The sequence below is a fragment of the Lontra canadensis genome, unplaced genomic scaffold (genome assembly GCF_010015895.1).
Source record: "Lontra canadensis isolate GAN:19392208 unplaced genomic scaffold, GSC_riverotter_1.0 scaffold35, whole genome shotgun sequence".
NCBI lineage: Eukaryota > Metazoa > Chordata > Mammalia > Carnivora > Mustelidae > Lontra > Lontra canadensis.
Window position 1 is genome coordinate 6,808,190 of NW_022631029.1, and position 17,271 is coordinate 6,825,460.

The following is a 17,271-nucleotide window of genomic DNA, read 5'->3' on the forward strand; positions in this document are numbered from 1 at the left end:
GGAACCCTCCTACACTGTTGGTGGGAATGCAAGCTGGTGCAACCACTCTGGAAAACAGCATGGAGGTTCCTCAAAATGTTGAAAATAGAACTACCCTATGACCCAGCAATTGCACTGCTGGGTATTTACCCTAAAGATACAAACGTAGTGATCCGAAGGGGCACGTGCACCCGAATGTTTATAGCAGCAATGTCTACAATAGCCAAACTATGGAAAGAACCTAGATGTCCATCAACAGACGAATGGATAAAGAAGATGTGGTATATATATACAATGGAATACTATGCAGCCATCAAAAGAAATGAAATCTTGCCATTTGTGACAACGTGGATGGAATTAGAGGGTATCATGCTTAGCGAAATAAGTCAATCAGAGAAAGACAACTATCATATGATCTCCCTGATATGAGGGAGAGGAGATGCAACATGGGGGCTTAATGTGGTAGAAGAAGAGTAAATGAAACAAGTTGGGATTGGGAGGGAGACAAACCTAAGTGACTCTTAATCTCACAAAACAAACTGAGGGTTGCTGGGCAGAGGGGGGTTGGGAGGGGGGGGTTATGGACATTGGGTAGGGTATGTGCTATGGTGAGTGCTGTGAAGTGTGTAAACGTGGAGATTCACAGACCTGTACCCCTGGGGGGAAAATATATATATATATATGTTTATAAAAAATAAAATTATAAAAAAAAAAAAAGAATTTTCTTCCTTTTTAAAGGCTGAACATCACTCCTCTGTATGAATATACCACATCTGAGTGATCCATCCATCCATGAGTAGGCATATGCGTTGCTTCCACCTTTTGGCTACTGTGAGGAATACTGCTGTGAACACAGGTGTATAAATAAGTTCAAGTCTCTGCTTTCAATTCTTTGGGGTATATACCCAGAAGTGGGATTGCTGGATCATTCAGTAATTCTTTTCCTAATTTCGTGTAAAACTACCAATCCAGGGGCACCTGGGTGGCTCAGTGGGTTAAGCCTCTGCCTTCAGCTCGGGTCATGATCTCAGGGTCCAGGGTTTGAGCCCCACATTGGGCTCTCTGCTCAGCGGGGAGCCTGCTTCCCCCTCTCTCTCTGCCTGCCTCTCTGCCTACTTGTGATCTCTCTTTCTGTGTCAGATAAATAAAGTCTTTAAAAAACAAAAACAAAAAACTACCAATCCACATCCTTATGGTGGTTGCACTATTTTACATTCCCGCCAATCATGCACAAGGATTCCAGTTTCTCCACATCCCTACCGACACTTGTTATTTTCTGTCCATTTGCACTGTTTGGAGAACAGCCATCCTCGTGGACGTGCAGTGCTATCTCGCTGCGGTTCTGACCGACGTTTCCCTAATGCGCAGTGATGCTGAGCATCTTCTCACGTGCTACTGCTATCTGCAGCTCTTCCGTGGGGAACTGTCGATTCAAGCCCCTGGCATATTTTTAATCTAGTTATTTGTTTTTATGTCGTTGAGCTGTAGGAATGTTTTATATATTCTGGAAATTAATTCCTTATTCAGACATGTTTTGTGAATATTTTCTCCCATTCTAGGGGTTGCCTTCTACTAGTGTCCTCTGATACACACAAGTTTCTGATTTTGATGTGGTTGAGTTTATCTATTTTAACTTGTAGCCTGTGTTTTGGGGTCATATCCAAGAAATTACTGCCAAATCCAATGTCATGAAGCTTTTGCCCACTGTCTTCTTCTAAGAGTTTTATAATTTTGGCTCTTATGTTTAGGTCTTTGATCCCTTTTGAGTTATTTTTTACATATGGTGTAAAGTAAGGATCCAATGTCATTTGTGTGTGGATATGCAGCTGTCCTAACACCATTTGTTGAAAAGACTATCTTTTCCCCCCACTGAATGGTCTTAGCACTCTTGCTTATAATCATTTGACCCAATTTGCAAGGGTCTAAAGTCATTTGACCATATTTGCAAGGATTAATTTCTGGGCTCTCTATTCTATTCCTTGGTCTATAGGTCTATCTTTATCCTAGAACCAACCATTTTGATTTCTGTAGTAGCATTGTAATTAAGTTCTGAAATCAGAAAGTGAGAAACCTCCAACTTTATTCTTTTTTAAGATTGTTCTGGCTACGTAGGGTCCTTTGAGATTCCATATGAATTTTAGGATAGATTTTGCCTATTTCTATGAAAAAAACCACAGAGAAAGTGGTTGGATTTTGAAAGAAAAAAATCATCTTTTGAAAAAGCATTTTAATCTTCCTGACAACGATTGACATTTTGCTACTGCTTTGGAAGCTCCTAGAAGCTCATAGTTGTAGTAATCATTTGTTTCCATCTTTTTATCCAAACCCTGGAATTTTTCAAAAGGAGTGAATCTGTGAGCAATATAAAAACCATGTAAGAGTTAATTATAGTATTCAAATTTCTCCTTTAAAACATTAGAGCCCTAAAATATGTGAATAAAAAAAAACTATCAAACTGAGAAATAAGACAGTTCAACAATGACTATTAGAGGCTTCAATACCCCACTTTCAATAATTAATAGGAGTAGACAGAATACCAGTAAGGAATAGAGGGCCTGAACGACATAATCAACCAACCAGACCTAACAGACATTTTATAGCACATTCCACGCAACAACAGCAGAATATACATTCTTCTCAAGTACACACAGAACATTTTCTAGGACAGACCATATGTTAGGCCATAAAACAAGCCTGAATATATTTAAAAGGACTGAAATCATACGAAGTATGTTCTACAACAAGAATTGAATGAAATTAGGAAATGACAACAGGAAACAGTTCGTAAAATTCATAAATATGTGGAAATTAACAACACACTCTTAAATTATCAATAGATCAAAAAAATCACAAGGAAATTAGAAAATACTTTAAGATGAATGAAAATGGGGGCGCCTGGGTGGCTCAGTGGGTTAAGCCTCTGCCTTCGGCTTAGGTCATGATCTCAGGGTCCTGGGATCAAGCCCCACATCAGGCTCTCTGCTCAGCAGGGCGCCCGTTCCCCCCCCCCACCCCGCCTGCCTCTCTGCCTACTTGTGATCACTCTCTCTGTCAAATAAATAAATAAAATCTTAAAAAATTTTGAGATGCAGCTAACGCCGTACTTAGAAGGAAATTTCTATCTGTAAATCCCTACATTAAAGGGGGGGGGGTAAAAAAAAATCACAAGTCAATAAAAGAACTTTCCACTTTACGAAACCAGAAGAAGAGCAAACTAAACCCAAAGCAAGCAGAAGAAAGGGAATAATGAGAGTGAAAATAAATGAAGTAGAAAAGAGAAAAATAGAGTAAACTCAATAAAACCAAAAGTTGATCCTTTGAAAATACCAACAACATTGACAAGTATTTAATTGGACTTATCAGGAAAAAGAGCTAGGACTCAAATTACAAATAAACTAAAAAATGCAAGAGGAGATGTCAACACCAAACCTTATAGAAATAAAAGGGTTTATGAGAGAGAATTACAAACAATGGTATGTCAACAAATTAAAAGATGAAATGGGCAAATTCCTAAAAAGGCAGGAACTACTAAAATTTATTCAAAAAGGAAAACATTAGGAATGGGAAATTCCAGAACTAACTTTTGTGATTAGTTCTATAGTTTCTAACAATTAGGCTTTGAAAATTAGTTCCGTGATAGGTGGAATTCTTTCAAAATTCTCTCTATAGAATACAAGAACCTCATTCCTCATAGTAAGGCAAAAGCAGATGAAATTTTTATTGAATTAACCTCTTGGTTAGTTGGACACCTCTTGTGCCCAACCCTCCGTAAAAGTCCATCTTTCACTCCACCTGCAACAGCGGCATTAAGCTGTATGTCAGTATGATCTGACTGTTGGCTGCCTCATGCCATCCCTGGTCCCAGAGATGAGGCATCTGCAGTCTGGCATGGCCAAAGTGCAAACCCAGAAGCACAACCATCAGCCAAGAGATGGCACAGGATTAAGGCCACTTTGTCCAAAGAAGTGACTAAGTAATACCTCATTGTACTGGCTTTTCCTCTTTTCCAATCTCCCTCTTCCTGGTCCCCTGCTCTTTATTTCATGGGATCACTTCTCAAACTGAACTACCTACCTACATACAAAGCTCTTGCCTCAGCCTGGATTTTCTCCCAAAGAGTTGGTGCCTAAAAAAGGCTTGAAAACAGGAATGGGCCTTTAAAGGTCCGGTCCTTTCAACTGCCTTTGTGACCGTGGTCAGCACTCTGAAGACCCACTGTGATAGGACATACTGTGATAGAGAGGGCACAGGGCTCAAAAGCCTAGGTTCAGTTTTGAGCTCTATTATTAACCTAACTTCAAATTCTTCAAATGAAAAATGGATATACTATTACACATTCCAAAAGAGTTTACAAACTCTAATGTGTTATACAAATAACAGTTATCCTTACTATTCTTAAGATGTATCAGAAAAACCTGTTCAAGTCTACATTCAGGTGAAAATACAAGATCAAGTTACAGAAGCTGTGTGTGAATATTAGTCCTTTCAGTAAAATTCCTCTGGTCTCTGACAGAGATGGCTGTATCTATAATGCTTAATTTCTTTTAGAAAGGAGAATGTATTCATATATTACTTAAGAAATCACAAATAAAAAGGAAAAATATTCTATATCTATATATGCCTTTTGGCATAGGTGGAGTTTCATTCCATAAAGAAAAGCAAATTATACGAAGTTATGGTTTAAAATCTTGGGGTTTAAGCCCCTGGGGGTACCCAGTTAGTTAAGCATCCGCCTTCAGCTCCAGGGTCCTGGAATCGAGTCTTGCATTGGGCTCCCTGCTCAGCAGGGAGTCTGCTTCTCCCTCTCCCTCTGCCCCTCTCATCCTTGCTCATGTTTTCTCTCTGTCTTAAATGAATAAATAAAATATTTCTTAAATTTAAAAATAAGTAAAAATAAAAAGCGTATCAGAATAATGAATTCACTCAAATCTCAGAAGAAGCTGTCTTATCTTATTCGATACCAAGCTCCAGTAGAAACTGGAATCAAATGTCTCACTGTACAATTAAATGCTCAGTGCGTGAGTGGGTTTTCAAGGGAGTCCTATATATTCTAGAAGGGAATGTAACATGTTGTGTTAATGGGTATATGTGAAATTTTCTGATTAGTTCTACATTTTAACCAGAAAACCATGAAAAACAACAACAAAAAACTTCAAGAAACATAAGGTGCTCATATTTTATTCATGTGTCTCCAATATGCAACTTCTATCTGGAAAATGAAAGAAAGAAACCAAACCTTTGTTTTCAGGATTCGGAGGGGGGAGAACGGAGGAAAGGATGTCTTGCTGTGTCCACATCTAGGAACACGGTGTGCAGCTTTATGTTCAGGCTTCATTTATAAGTTAAATGCCAACTTAGACGTTGGTTATATAGCTGCTCAGAAAACTCTATTGTTTTCCTGCTAAGATTTCACATTTTTTGTTTCTCAGATTTTTTTTTTTTTGAGATTTTGTTTATTTATTTGACAGAGGAAGCACAAGCAGGGGGAGTAGAAAAGGGACAAGCAGGCTCCCCTTTGAGCAAGGAGCCTGATGCAGGGCTCAATCCCAGGACCCTGGGATCCTGACCTGAGCTGAAGGCAGACACTTAACCAACTGGCACCCAGGTGTCTCTCTCGAAATTTTTCTAATGCTAAATTCCTTGTACCCTATCCGATGCTACAGGAGACAGTGATCAAACACATAGGATCTCATTTGTGTCATGACATTGTGACAAGGCAGTTTTACCGTTTCCCTGCAGGTATGACCTGAGGGATTGATAGCACGTCACATTCAGAACTACTGTCACAATAAAAAGCCACCTTGTCTGTTCACAATGGAAACCACCAGTAATACTTGAGGCACTTCGTATACTGCATCCAGCTTAGACTCCATGGTAGCACAGATGTTTATACCACCAATAATTTGTGGTTAAGTCTTGTTAAGCCTTCACTGTAATGGAAACAGCATCCATATAAAATTGAGAATAATGCACTCTTACACATTACTTAGAAATGAAGTTGATATTCTGTTCCTGTGTCTTTGTTCAAATCCCTCTCTAGCCTCCCGTCTCCATTCACCTTATTATCAGGTCGACAAGGGGGAAGCATCCAATGGTACCCAGGTTTCATCTCTTTCTTCCCCCCCTTCTTTTTTTAAGATTTCATTTATTTATTTTGAGAAAGGGCCGGGGGGGGGGGGGGGCCAAACGGGAGGAAAGACAGAGGGAGAGAATCCTCAAGCAGATTCCCAACTGAGCCCAGAGTCAGATGCTGAGCTCTGTCTCACAACCCATGAGACCATGACCCAAGCTGCAACCAAGACTCAGACATGTTATTAACCAACTGAGCCAGCCAGGCACCCCTCATCTCACTTTCATCAAAATGAATATACTAAAATCCAAGAATTGGCTCCATCTCACCAAAAGCCTTAATACTAGTGTACTTATAAGAAAGTTAGTGAGGTTTCTGAATTATTATTTATATTTTGAAATTCTGGTGCTTTAAACCTAAGAAGAGATTGTGTTAAGCCCTCTTAATAAAAGAAAATCTAAGAGGGTGCCTGGCTGGCTCAGCTGGTAGAGCCTGTGACTTGATGGCGGGGTTGTGAGCTCGAGTCCCACATTGGGTGTAGAGATTACTTACAAACAAAATTTTTAAAGACACCTCAGAACATTAAAGTGAGTTTTCTTAATAAAAAGAAATGTCTTGCCAAGCTAAAAAAGTTATTTATGCCATGCAAATTACCTTAGGCATAAAACCTTTTCAATGTCTCAATTCGGTCAATATATTGCATTTCAAATGTACGTACTGTAAAGAAACACTAAACCAGAGTGGGTAGGGAACTGGGCATTTGGTTGAATTCTTCCCAGCTGCAGCATAACAAAGTTACAAAATAAAATGTCATTGAATGTTAAGTTTCAATTGATAATTCAGGACGTATTTTAGGAAGATCATGAACGTGAATTTGAACTAAACATACATGTAATATTAGAAGGCATCTAACAATAATTGATACGCCATGAAACTCTTTTGGGTTAACTGCATATTGCCACTCTGCCAACTGTTTTTCTCACCAGATGCTATAAAATATCAGTCATTTGGGCTTGTAGATAAAAAGGAGTTACTCTGAGAATCAAAAACAACACTGTAAGTGAAAACGAAAATGCCTGGCAAAAACTAAAAAGTCCACACAATTATGAAATTATTATGGGTAGGATTGGAAGTTTAGTTAGACCAAGAACTCATTCCTCAAGAGTCTTTATTTGCCAAACTTATGTCTTAGTCACATTATACTTCAATAATTAAGACTCCAACCAAAATCCAGTCTGTAAGGTGTTAATGTAAGATGTTTATTAGTGTAATTTATTCAGCACAATGATCACATTAAAATGCCCCAATATACAAACTGTTAAAGTCTGAAGTCACAAAAAATATAAACTCAGGTGCATGAACGAAGTTATATAAAATATTATTTGTAAACAATATTCTACATCTTCAACATTGGGCCGAAACAGGAAAAAAAGAGAGAGAGAGAGAGAGAGATTATATATAATAAATATCATATTTCAACAGAGCAACCCTGACCAGTCTGGTAACCTCACACTTGGGCGTGATCACGATGGCAACACAGCATTTCCTTACAGCACTGGCTGCTTTATACAAAGCTATATGCAAAATAAAATGAAACATCCTAGTGAAACAGACAAAGCTAACAATATATACCACATTTTAGCTGGCTAGTAGTAGAAAATTTCAATTCCATTAAAAAATTTAAAAAAAAAGTCAAGCAAAAAAACAGCAAAATGGAAATAAAAGTGAAATAAATCAATGTAATAATGGAGTGTGTGTCCCTTTGACCACTGCCAGAGCAGAGCTGCACCCAGGCTTCTCCAAACACCTGTCACTTAGACAAGCTGTAGAGACCGGTTAGAGGTGATAGAAAAAATGTCAATTATGATCCTTAAAAAGTTAGCACTACCAGTTTGAAAATTTCCCGAGCCAAAAAACTAAAGCCAAACCAACCAACCACACACAAAGAACCAAGAAACATACCAAACAACTGCACACCAAAGGGAAAATGCTATGTTCTATTTGATGGGTGCTCTCCCGTGGTTAAGAGTTTTCATATTTTATCAACTGCTTAGAAGGGAAACATCAGCATTTCCCTCTAAAATGTGCCTCCTCTGGGAATCTTCTCTCCAAGAACTCACAGGAGGAATTCTTGGCAGCATGACCCCTGTTAATGATCAGAAGAGGGAATGAATGCTTCCTAAATTCCGGAAGTCACAGGGACTCTGTTGAAACTTCCATAATATTCTGATTTTTCCATCTCAAAAGCAGTCTTATGTCAGAGGACCTAAAATAATGTACATCTCAAAATCTCCCTCAGAATATATGGCCAATTATTTAATTTGAAATATTAATATTCATATTTATATTAATAATATTATTTAATTTGAAACAATAACTTGGTGATTGTGATAACCTCCACAATCAGTAAGAGGATAGAAAATTAGAGAGTACTTCTCATTCTGGATCTTAAACCAGAACTCCTTTAAGACTTCAAAACATGGTCCAGGTTTTATATTCTATTTCTCAAAATCCAATCAAAGCTTATTATCTGAAAATTTCTGCAGTACTTCTTCCAAATGGTTCTTCCAGGTTTTTTAGCTCTTAGTGTGGGAAAATGAGGAGTGAGAATGAAAAAGTCCCAATGGGACAACCCTCAGAATACAACGGAGTATAAATGCTAATGTTCATGGTAAAGGTCTTCACATGTGGTCCAACAATCCCACTGGTATGCTGCTCCAGAGATCAAAGGGATCCTTTGATCCTTTGATCCTCACACTGAACCGAATGTGAGTCCAATCTGATAACCATTTCATTAGAAAACAGATAAGCTGGTTGTGGTTCTTCAGTGTACTGCAATGTACTTTCATTCTCATGTTTTTATACGAGAGGTTGTTTTCTATCTGTATCAATATCCCAGTAGTCTGACAATACAGGGTTGCATTTTAACTTCTCAGTTCTTGTTTTGATAGCTCATGATCATGTTATGAAAGTAACTTTGCTTATAAAATTTCAGAGACAATAAAAGGTTGTCAGATTTTCAAGAGAATCTAAGACTCTAGACAAATAAACCATAATTTCGTCATAGAAACCATTTCAGCCCAACTTGCAAATAACAAAATATGGTTTAATTTGAGGAAATGCTTTTCAAAGTTTAATCAGAGCTACTCTAAAGGAGAAAACTTTAAATTAAAATTGCTATCGCCATTCAGATTTTAGTAAGCTGGAGAGATACATAGGTAGCCTGAAAGATTACCCTTCCCTAAAAGCAAGCTCACAGAAGAAGAGAGGAGGGGGAGGAAAAGGGAGGGTCGACTGCAGTACTGGTGGACTCAATCCCTTTATGAAAGCACACATTCTCATTTGGTGTTATGAGATCCTGATTCATTATGAAGATCTGAAAACCAAATGGAAAAGGCCAACTCAAAATGTTTAAAGAAAAGAAAAAACGCAAGAATGAATAAAATGATAAAATGGGTTTTAAAAGAGAACAAGAAATAAAAGACCTTGGATGACCTTTATAAAATACTAAAAATTAAAAATAATTCATCTTGTACTTTGTGCTCACAAAGGGAAAGGAGGTTCCATCAAGCCCTGCAGAGCACAAAAGGAAGCAGGTGGTTTGCTCAGGCATCAGCAGAAAGGCCCCGAAGAACTACCCTCCGCCTCTTCTACACCGTGTCCAGGAAGGAAAAGCAAAGCTCTGCAAAATGCTGAAGGTTTTAGAAGTGTAACGGTGCTTAGGAAAGATCACTGGTCTGGTGTTGCAGCAGCCCCAGTGTGGAGAGACACGTTAGGCTTCTAGGAGGAGAAAAATAGAAAGGGAGGAAGAAGTAGGAAGGGGAAGGAAAGGGCAGAAAAGCACAGGTCATTAGTAAACAGCAAGTTCAACATAGCAAGATGCTCATAAACCCTTTATAAGCTACCAGTGGAGCTGGTCTGCGATTAGGACTAGAGACATCCTGAACGAAACAGAAATGGGAATTTTCAAAATGGCAATGAGCTCCGTGCTCTAGTTTAGTAATGGCCAAATTAGAATGAGGTCACAACATGCTCCAGAAACATGCATTCTCTGTCCCCTCCCCACTCCTTCCCATCCCCAGTGAAACATGCATATTTTCAAGTGGTCAAATTCAGAATGCGAACATCTTGCCGTATGCAAACTATATTCTACCTGCTGCCATAATGTCGTTGGGTAGTTCATAAATATCTGGGTTCTTTTTTGGCATCAGGGAACTAATAGTCTTGACACAGTAAGGGCCAGGCTATATGTTTTTCCTGTTCTTTTTTTTTCTGTGCTCTAAGAGTTGGCCGTGGGAAGCAATTACTACACAAAGTCTCTTCTGGTCATACCTGACATCTTGCTGGAGAAATCTACCCTAGTTTTGATAGCTATTTCTTTTCTGGATGAAAATGGCATCCACTCTTCCAACTGGCTAATCAAGTCAATCCCCTCCAAGCCTTTCCTTTCCCTGGCACTGCCTCCTTGTTAAAGAAAGCTAACTTACTCATTTTTTAAAAGTTCATGTTCAAGCTTCTCCTTTAATCACAGGGACATTTCCATAAATGTATCCTTAAAACTATACTACATAGATGACTTTGCTTTCAAAGCAGGCACAGGGACAGTCAATAACACAACAAAGATTATCAAAGAAATACAAAAAATTCAGTTCACAAAACTGGAAGATGAGGTAGCACTTCTGGCTGCTTTTACCTTGAAGAGTCTCTGAGTTATGAGCTGCTAATAAGGATGTTAATGTCACTGGGCAAAACTAACATTCACAACAAATGGAAACCAGCCATCAGTCAATCAGAGGTCCAAAGATACATACAACATTTCCAAAGGTCACAGAATAAAGAATAAATCCTGGAGTAATTGCTTTTACTAATAGAAGGCTTTCTGGGAGCCTTAAAAAACTGAGCAATCATACAGTGGCTCAAGGAAAGTCTTCTCTAGGCTGAGGCAGTCTTACAGGAGAAACACAGACACAATTGTATCTAGCGCTTGCCTCCAGTGCAGTAGTGTGAATCAATGTAATGCCCCAGTTAAGAGCACGCTCTGCAGCAGAGAACAATTTACTTGGCTGTTAGATGTCTGTGCATTTGGGTCAACGGTGTCAGCCTGATCACAACTGCAAAGTAAGTGCAGTTATTTACAGAAATAGACATTGACTCCCCTGTCAGCTACCTGACAGAAGAAGATTTGCAAAGTACAACATTCCTGTGGACCTCACTACTGCTTCAAGAACTCTGCTCAAGACAAATACAGGGGTCAGGGGTAATGAGGTGCCAGTTATGAGGTGGGAAGCCACAGGGGCTCAGGGCTAGCTGATGGGAGTATCAAAGCCCTAGTTAATGGGCTAGGCATTAAGTTAAAGACAGATTTCAGAAGTAATAGTTAATGGGGGAAAAGAATAAAAGACTGAGGGCAAAATCAAATGGGAAGAACTTTTAATTTGTAGGGTCCCTAACACTGAGCCATGCATGGAAAGCAAGCTAATAAGTGCAGGAGAGAAGAGCCTGTATAGAGAGCCATAGTGGCCAAAGGCCTCCAATGTAACATAGTCTGATGATGATTAGTCTGCATCTATAAGCGTATTTTTAAGTTTGATCCAGCTCTTGTGTGGTATAATTACAACAAATACTCAAGAAACAGCAAAGGAAATTCATTCATTCTTTCTGTTGTTGGAGATGTTACGTGGCAGAGGGCCCTGGACTTGAATACATCCAACAAGAACAATACCCTTAGAAATAGTTCAAGTGATTCACTGCCATGTTCCTTAAAGGACCTTATCAAGGTGTTTACTGCGACTATTTCAGAACCGCATCTGGGGAATCCCGGTGAAACACTTACCCGTGGTTTCATTCCCTTCTATTCCATGGTCACCATTGGCTAGCCCTGCTGGCTTGGAGGGAGCACCTGCAACAACCACAAAGAGTAATTACCACGGAGACAGCAACAGGGAAAACAGCTTCAGCGCTATGTAACCAGGTGAATTTGTCCCTCTTCACAGCATGAGCTTAAAGCAGGTAAAAATCTGTCCAAAATGTAAAGAGCCAATAAAAGGAAATCAAGAAACAGAACAGAACTGAGTCATTCAATTTTGCGATACCCAAACACTACAGAAGAACCCTTCTTAATAAGCAAGCTGAGGGGCACCTGGGTGGCTCAGTGGGTTAAAGCCTCTGCCTTCGGCTCAGGTCATGCATGATCCCAGGGTCCTGGGATTGAGCCCCGGGCTCTCTGCCCAGCAGGGAGCATGCTTCCTTTCCTCTTTCTCTGCCTGCCTCTCTGCCTACTTGTGATCTCTGTCACAATAAATAAATAAATAAATAAATAAATAAATAAAATCAAATCTTAAAAAAAAAAAAAAAAAAAGGCAAGCTGAAATCTTTTCTGTTCCGTAAACTGTCGAAGATCACCATTCTATTCCACTCCAAAACCGTTTCAAAGCACCATAGGTTTTGTGTCTGTGAGTCAAATCCAAAGCTACAAGGGCACAGGGCCATGAAAACAATTCCTACATCAGAAGTCCAGGGTTTCATCCTCACTGCTCCTGAGGGTGAGAATTGCCTGGTCACCAGGATCACCTCTGGAAGCAGAGAACTATTTTTGTTTTTCTTTTAATCTTAGTTGTTCTAATATAGTTGTGTCTCATTCCCTAATGACTAAAGATGTTGAGCATCTCTGCATGTTTATTTGCCATCCCTTTCTTTAGTGAATTGAATGGTCAAATTTTTTCATCGTTTTTATTTGGGTTGTTTTTTTTCTTATTATTTAGTTCTGAGGACTCCTTACATATTCTAAATACCAACGCTTCATCAGATGAATTCTGCAAGATTTCCTCCCAGCCTATAACTTGCATTTTCATTCTTTTAGCTGTGTCTTTGCAGAGCAAAAGTTTAAACTCTGATGAACACTAATTTTCCACTTTTCCCCTCATGCTTTTTTTATGTTTTCAGTGAAGTATCTAAGAAATCCCTGTCTAGGGCCCCTGGGTGGCCCAGTCAGTTGTGTGACTGACTCTTGATTTCAGCTCAGGTCTTGATCTCAGGGTTGTAAGTTCGAGCCCCACACTGGCTCTGTGTGGAGAGTGGAACCTACTTAGAAATTTAGAAACTTTAAAAAAATCTTTGTCTAACCCAAGGTTACAGGATTTTCTCCTATGTTTTCCTCTAGAACTCTGTAAGTTTTCAAATTTAGGCGATAAAGCTCGAGTATGACAGAAAATATGGGTCTAGATTTATATTTTTGCATATGGACATCTAATCATTCCTGTATCATTTGTTGAAAAGACTGTCCTTATTCCACTTAACTGCCTTTGCACCTTTGTTGAAAAATCAATTTACCATACCATGTGTGGATCTATTTCTGGACTCTCTCTCTTCTATTCCACCACCACCTGTAAACCTCTTCATTTTTCCAGTACTATATCACCTTGATTACTGAATTTGTACAGTCCTTAACAGAGGTCATGACAGTCCTCTTAATTGGGTGTTTTCCAAAATTGCTTTGGTTGTTCTAGGATATACAACCTTCTCTTAAAGGCTCTGGCTATAACATTTCAGCAACTGGTCTAGCCCTGCCATCAGCTTGCCAACCCAAGTTTCCCAATAGTCACTGTCAAGAACCAAACAGAGATATTTTTCATAAGACAAGTAAAAATCTAGAATGTATGCTACAAAAAAAAAAAATGCTAGATTTTACTTTGAAAGACAAGAAACTACGCTGCCCAAACTACTGACTCCTACAAATCCAAGGAAGAAATCTTTCATTTAAACTCACAAAAGATCTTTGATTCTGTTATCTCAGATAACAAAAGAATGGCTACACAGAACAACCTAAAGAACAAGGTAGACTTAAAGGAGAATATGAATTACCTCCAAGATAAAGGAATAAAAGACTGAAAGAGAATAGACTTTTATTAAATACCCACTATGCACAAGGCACCATGCTAGGGCTTCAAGTATTATGTTTTACTTCTCCAGAAAGATGCCAACAGTTCTATCCCATATTTATGCCAAATATGGGACAGAACATGTTTGGCATAAATCTGCTTTTACTCCCACAAAGTAAGCTTATAAAATTTTTTCTTCCTAGCTCAAGAAAGAATACGTATTTTAAAAATCTGCCTCATTTTAAAATGCAGATTGTAAAAAAATAAAATGCAGATTACAGGAAAATGCAAATCATAAAAAGTACCATCTTCTGGTCATGAGAGTGATAAAATCTTTTTAAAATTTAATAATAGCCACTGTCGGCAACCGTGTAAGAAAACAGGTAATCTCATTATACCACTGGAGGAATATAAATTGGAACATCCATTTTATGAGACAATTTGGCAATCTATCAAATTCTAAAATACTTAACTTGACAATCCATTTTAGGTGTGTAGTTCAGAGAAAGACATAAAAGTACACAAAAATGAAAGTTAATGAGATGTTTATTACAGCATTGTTTAAATGCCCATTGACAGATTCGCTAAATTGTGAAATAATATGTAATTTTAAAAGAAATAAGGTAGCTTTTCATGTGCTGAAATGGGAAGATTAAGAAAAAAATAAAAGCATGGGGCACCTGGGTGGCTCAGTGGGTTAAAGCCTCTGCCTTCGGCTCATGTCATGATCCCAGAATCCTGGGATCAAGCCCTGCATCGGGGCTCTCTGCTCAGCGGGGAGCCTGCTTCCCTTCGTCTCTCTCTGCCTGCCTCTCTGCCTACTTGTAATCTGTCTGTCAAACAGATAAATAAAATCTTAAAAAAAAGAAAAGAAAAAAGAAAAGCAAATATGGCATAACAGCATTATAAAACACACAAACACAACACATGCACACACAAATAATCAGAAAAAAAAAAAGGGAAAGAATATGTACCAAACGCCACTGATGGGGGACCAGATAGGGATAACAAGGAAAACTTTCACAGACATGAGGTCCTATTTTAATTGAGCACTTTAAAGAATTACTTAAGAGGAGGGACGCCTGACTGGCTCAGTCAGTAAAGCAGTCTGAGTTTAAGCCCCACAATGGGTGTAGAGCTTACTTAATAAAAACAGTAAGGGTGCCTGGGTGGCTCAGTCAGTTAGGTGTCCAACTCTTGGGTTTTGGCTCAGGTCATGATCTCATGGGTGGTGGGACTGAACCCCAAGTCGGGCTCCACGCTCATCGTGGAGTCAGCTTGTCCCTCTCCCTCTGCTTCTCCCCAGCTCATGCACTTGTGGCTCCTTCTTTCTCTCTCTCTCAAATAAGTAAATAAATAAAATCTTTAAAAGGGGGGGGCAGGGAAGATGGCTTAAAAGAATAAAGTAATAAAAGACCTAGAAATCCAATCCACCAGAAATTACAAGGAATATCCTAGAAAATGAAAGCAAATGGGATCATAATGAAGAATAAACCACAGCCCAAAGAAGGTACAGGAAAGCAGTACGGCAAGGTGCTCTATGCTTATAGACAGCAGAGATGATGGGGGGCTCCATTAAAAGCTGTCAGCCCCCATTCCCCCTACACTTTCCTTCTCTCACCCCTCAAGTCTGCCTTGTGCCGACCCCAAATGGAATGGCGGGCCCTCACAGCCCACCTGGCAGCGCAGTTATATCCCTGTCAGAGGCAGGAGGGAGATCTCAGACAGACAGTATTGCCAAGTAACAGCAGAAAACTATTACCAAAAATAGTAAAACTATTACCAAAAAACTGTTACTAGAAAACTATTACCAGGCACTCGTGACTTATGGAATTCTTAACATATAACTCAAAGAATGGAGGATATTGCCATAATAAGACTTCCATTCCCACATACTTAGCTATGTGAATAAAATTTCTGGCTATTATGTCTATTAAAACAATAGGAAGAGGAGGGCGCCTGGGTGGCTCAGTGGTTAAGTGTCTGCCTTTGGCTCAGGTCACGATCCCAGGGTCCTGGCTTCTAGCCCCACATCCGGCACCCTGCTCAACGGGAAGCCTGCTTCTCCCTCTCCCACTCCCCCTGCTTGTGTTCCTTCTCTCGCTGTCTCTCTCTCTGTCAAATAAATAAAATCTTGGGGGTGCCTGGGTGGCTCAGTGGTTGGGCCTCTGCCTTTGGCTCAGGTCGTGATCTCGAAGTCCTGGGATCGAGCCCCGCATTGGGCTCCCTGCTTGGCGGGGGAGCCTGCTTCCCTGCTTCTCTCTCTGCCTGCCTCTCTGCCTACTTGTGATCCCTCTCTCTCTCTCTCTCTCTCTCTGTCAAGTAAGTAAATAAATAAAAATCTTTTTAAAAATAAATAAATAAATAAATAAAATAAGATAAAATCTTGGGGAAAAAAAAAGAAAAAACAAAAAAAAAACAATAGCAAGAGGAGTGCCTGGGTGGCTCAGTTGCTTGAGCATCTGACTCTTGATTTCAGCTTAGGTCATGATCTCAGGGTCACGGGTTTGAACCCCATGTCAGGCTCCATGCTCAGAGAGTCTGCTTGAGATTCTGTCACCTTCTGCCCCCTTCCATGTTTGCATGCACATTTTCTAAAATCAATCAATCAATCTTGGGGGGAAAAAAAAAAGGAATAGAAATTGTTAAATTCTCTCTCACCCTAGCAAAAAACAATGTTCTACAGAGATTCATGATCTGAGAAAAGTATTAGTCCCCATCATTAAGAAAAACATTTCCAATCAAATTCAACTTTTATGGTTAGTTATGATTTACCAAAAATTATAATATATGTGACCAACTGGGTGCTACTAGTAACTGTGATCATAAGTCATCTTCAGGACCAAGTAAATACCTAAAGCCTTATGGTTATAGCAACTTTTTAAAGTTAAAATTTAAGCTTATATACATATTTTGTTACAAAAACACAGTAACAGGAGCATCTGGGTGGCTCAGTTGTTAAGCGTCTGCCTTTGGGTCAGTCATGATCCCAAGGTCCTGGGATCTAGCCCCACATCAGGCTCCCTGCCTGGTGGGAAGCCTGTTTCTCCCTCTTCCACTCCCCCTGCCTGTGTTCTCCCTCTCGCTGTGTGTGTGTGTCTCTCTCTCACTCTCTCTCTGCCAAACAAACAAACAAATAAATAAAAATCTTAAAAAAAAAACAGTAACAATCAAGAAAGACCTGTCAGTATAAAAATGTATTATACTAAGATAAAAGTCCACGATAGACACAGATAAGTAAGAGTTCAAGGAATCAAAAGAAGGATTTACATTTCCAATGATAAAGAACAGCTTGCTCATGCATTTTTTAAAATAGATGATGAGGAGAATCAAAATGCCATATAT

The 17,271-nt window shown here is 39.2% G+C and overlaps 1 protein-coding gene across 9 annotated transcripts in view; it reads right to left on the bottom strand.

Moving 5' to 3' along the window:
• The window catches only part of MAP4 (microtubule associated protein 4), a 190,106-nt gene that overhangs the window by 94,558 nt on the left and 78,277 nt on the right, over positions 1–17,271 (bottom strand). For all 9 annotated transcript variants that reach the window (XM_032867918.1, XM_032867913.1, XM_032867912.1 and 6 more), the window contains exon 3: positions 11,883–11,948. In XM_032867918.1, coding sequence (XP_032723809.1) covers positions 11,883–11,948 — 66 coding nt within the window. The remainder of the gene's footprint in view (positions 1–11,882; positions 11,949–17,271) is intronic.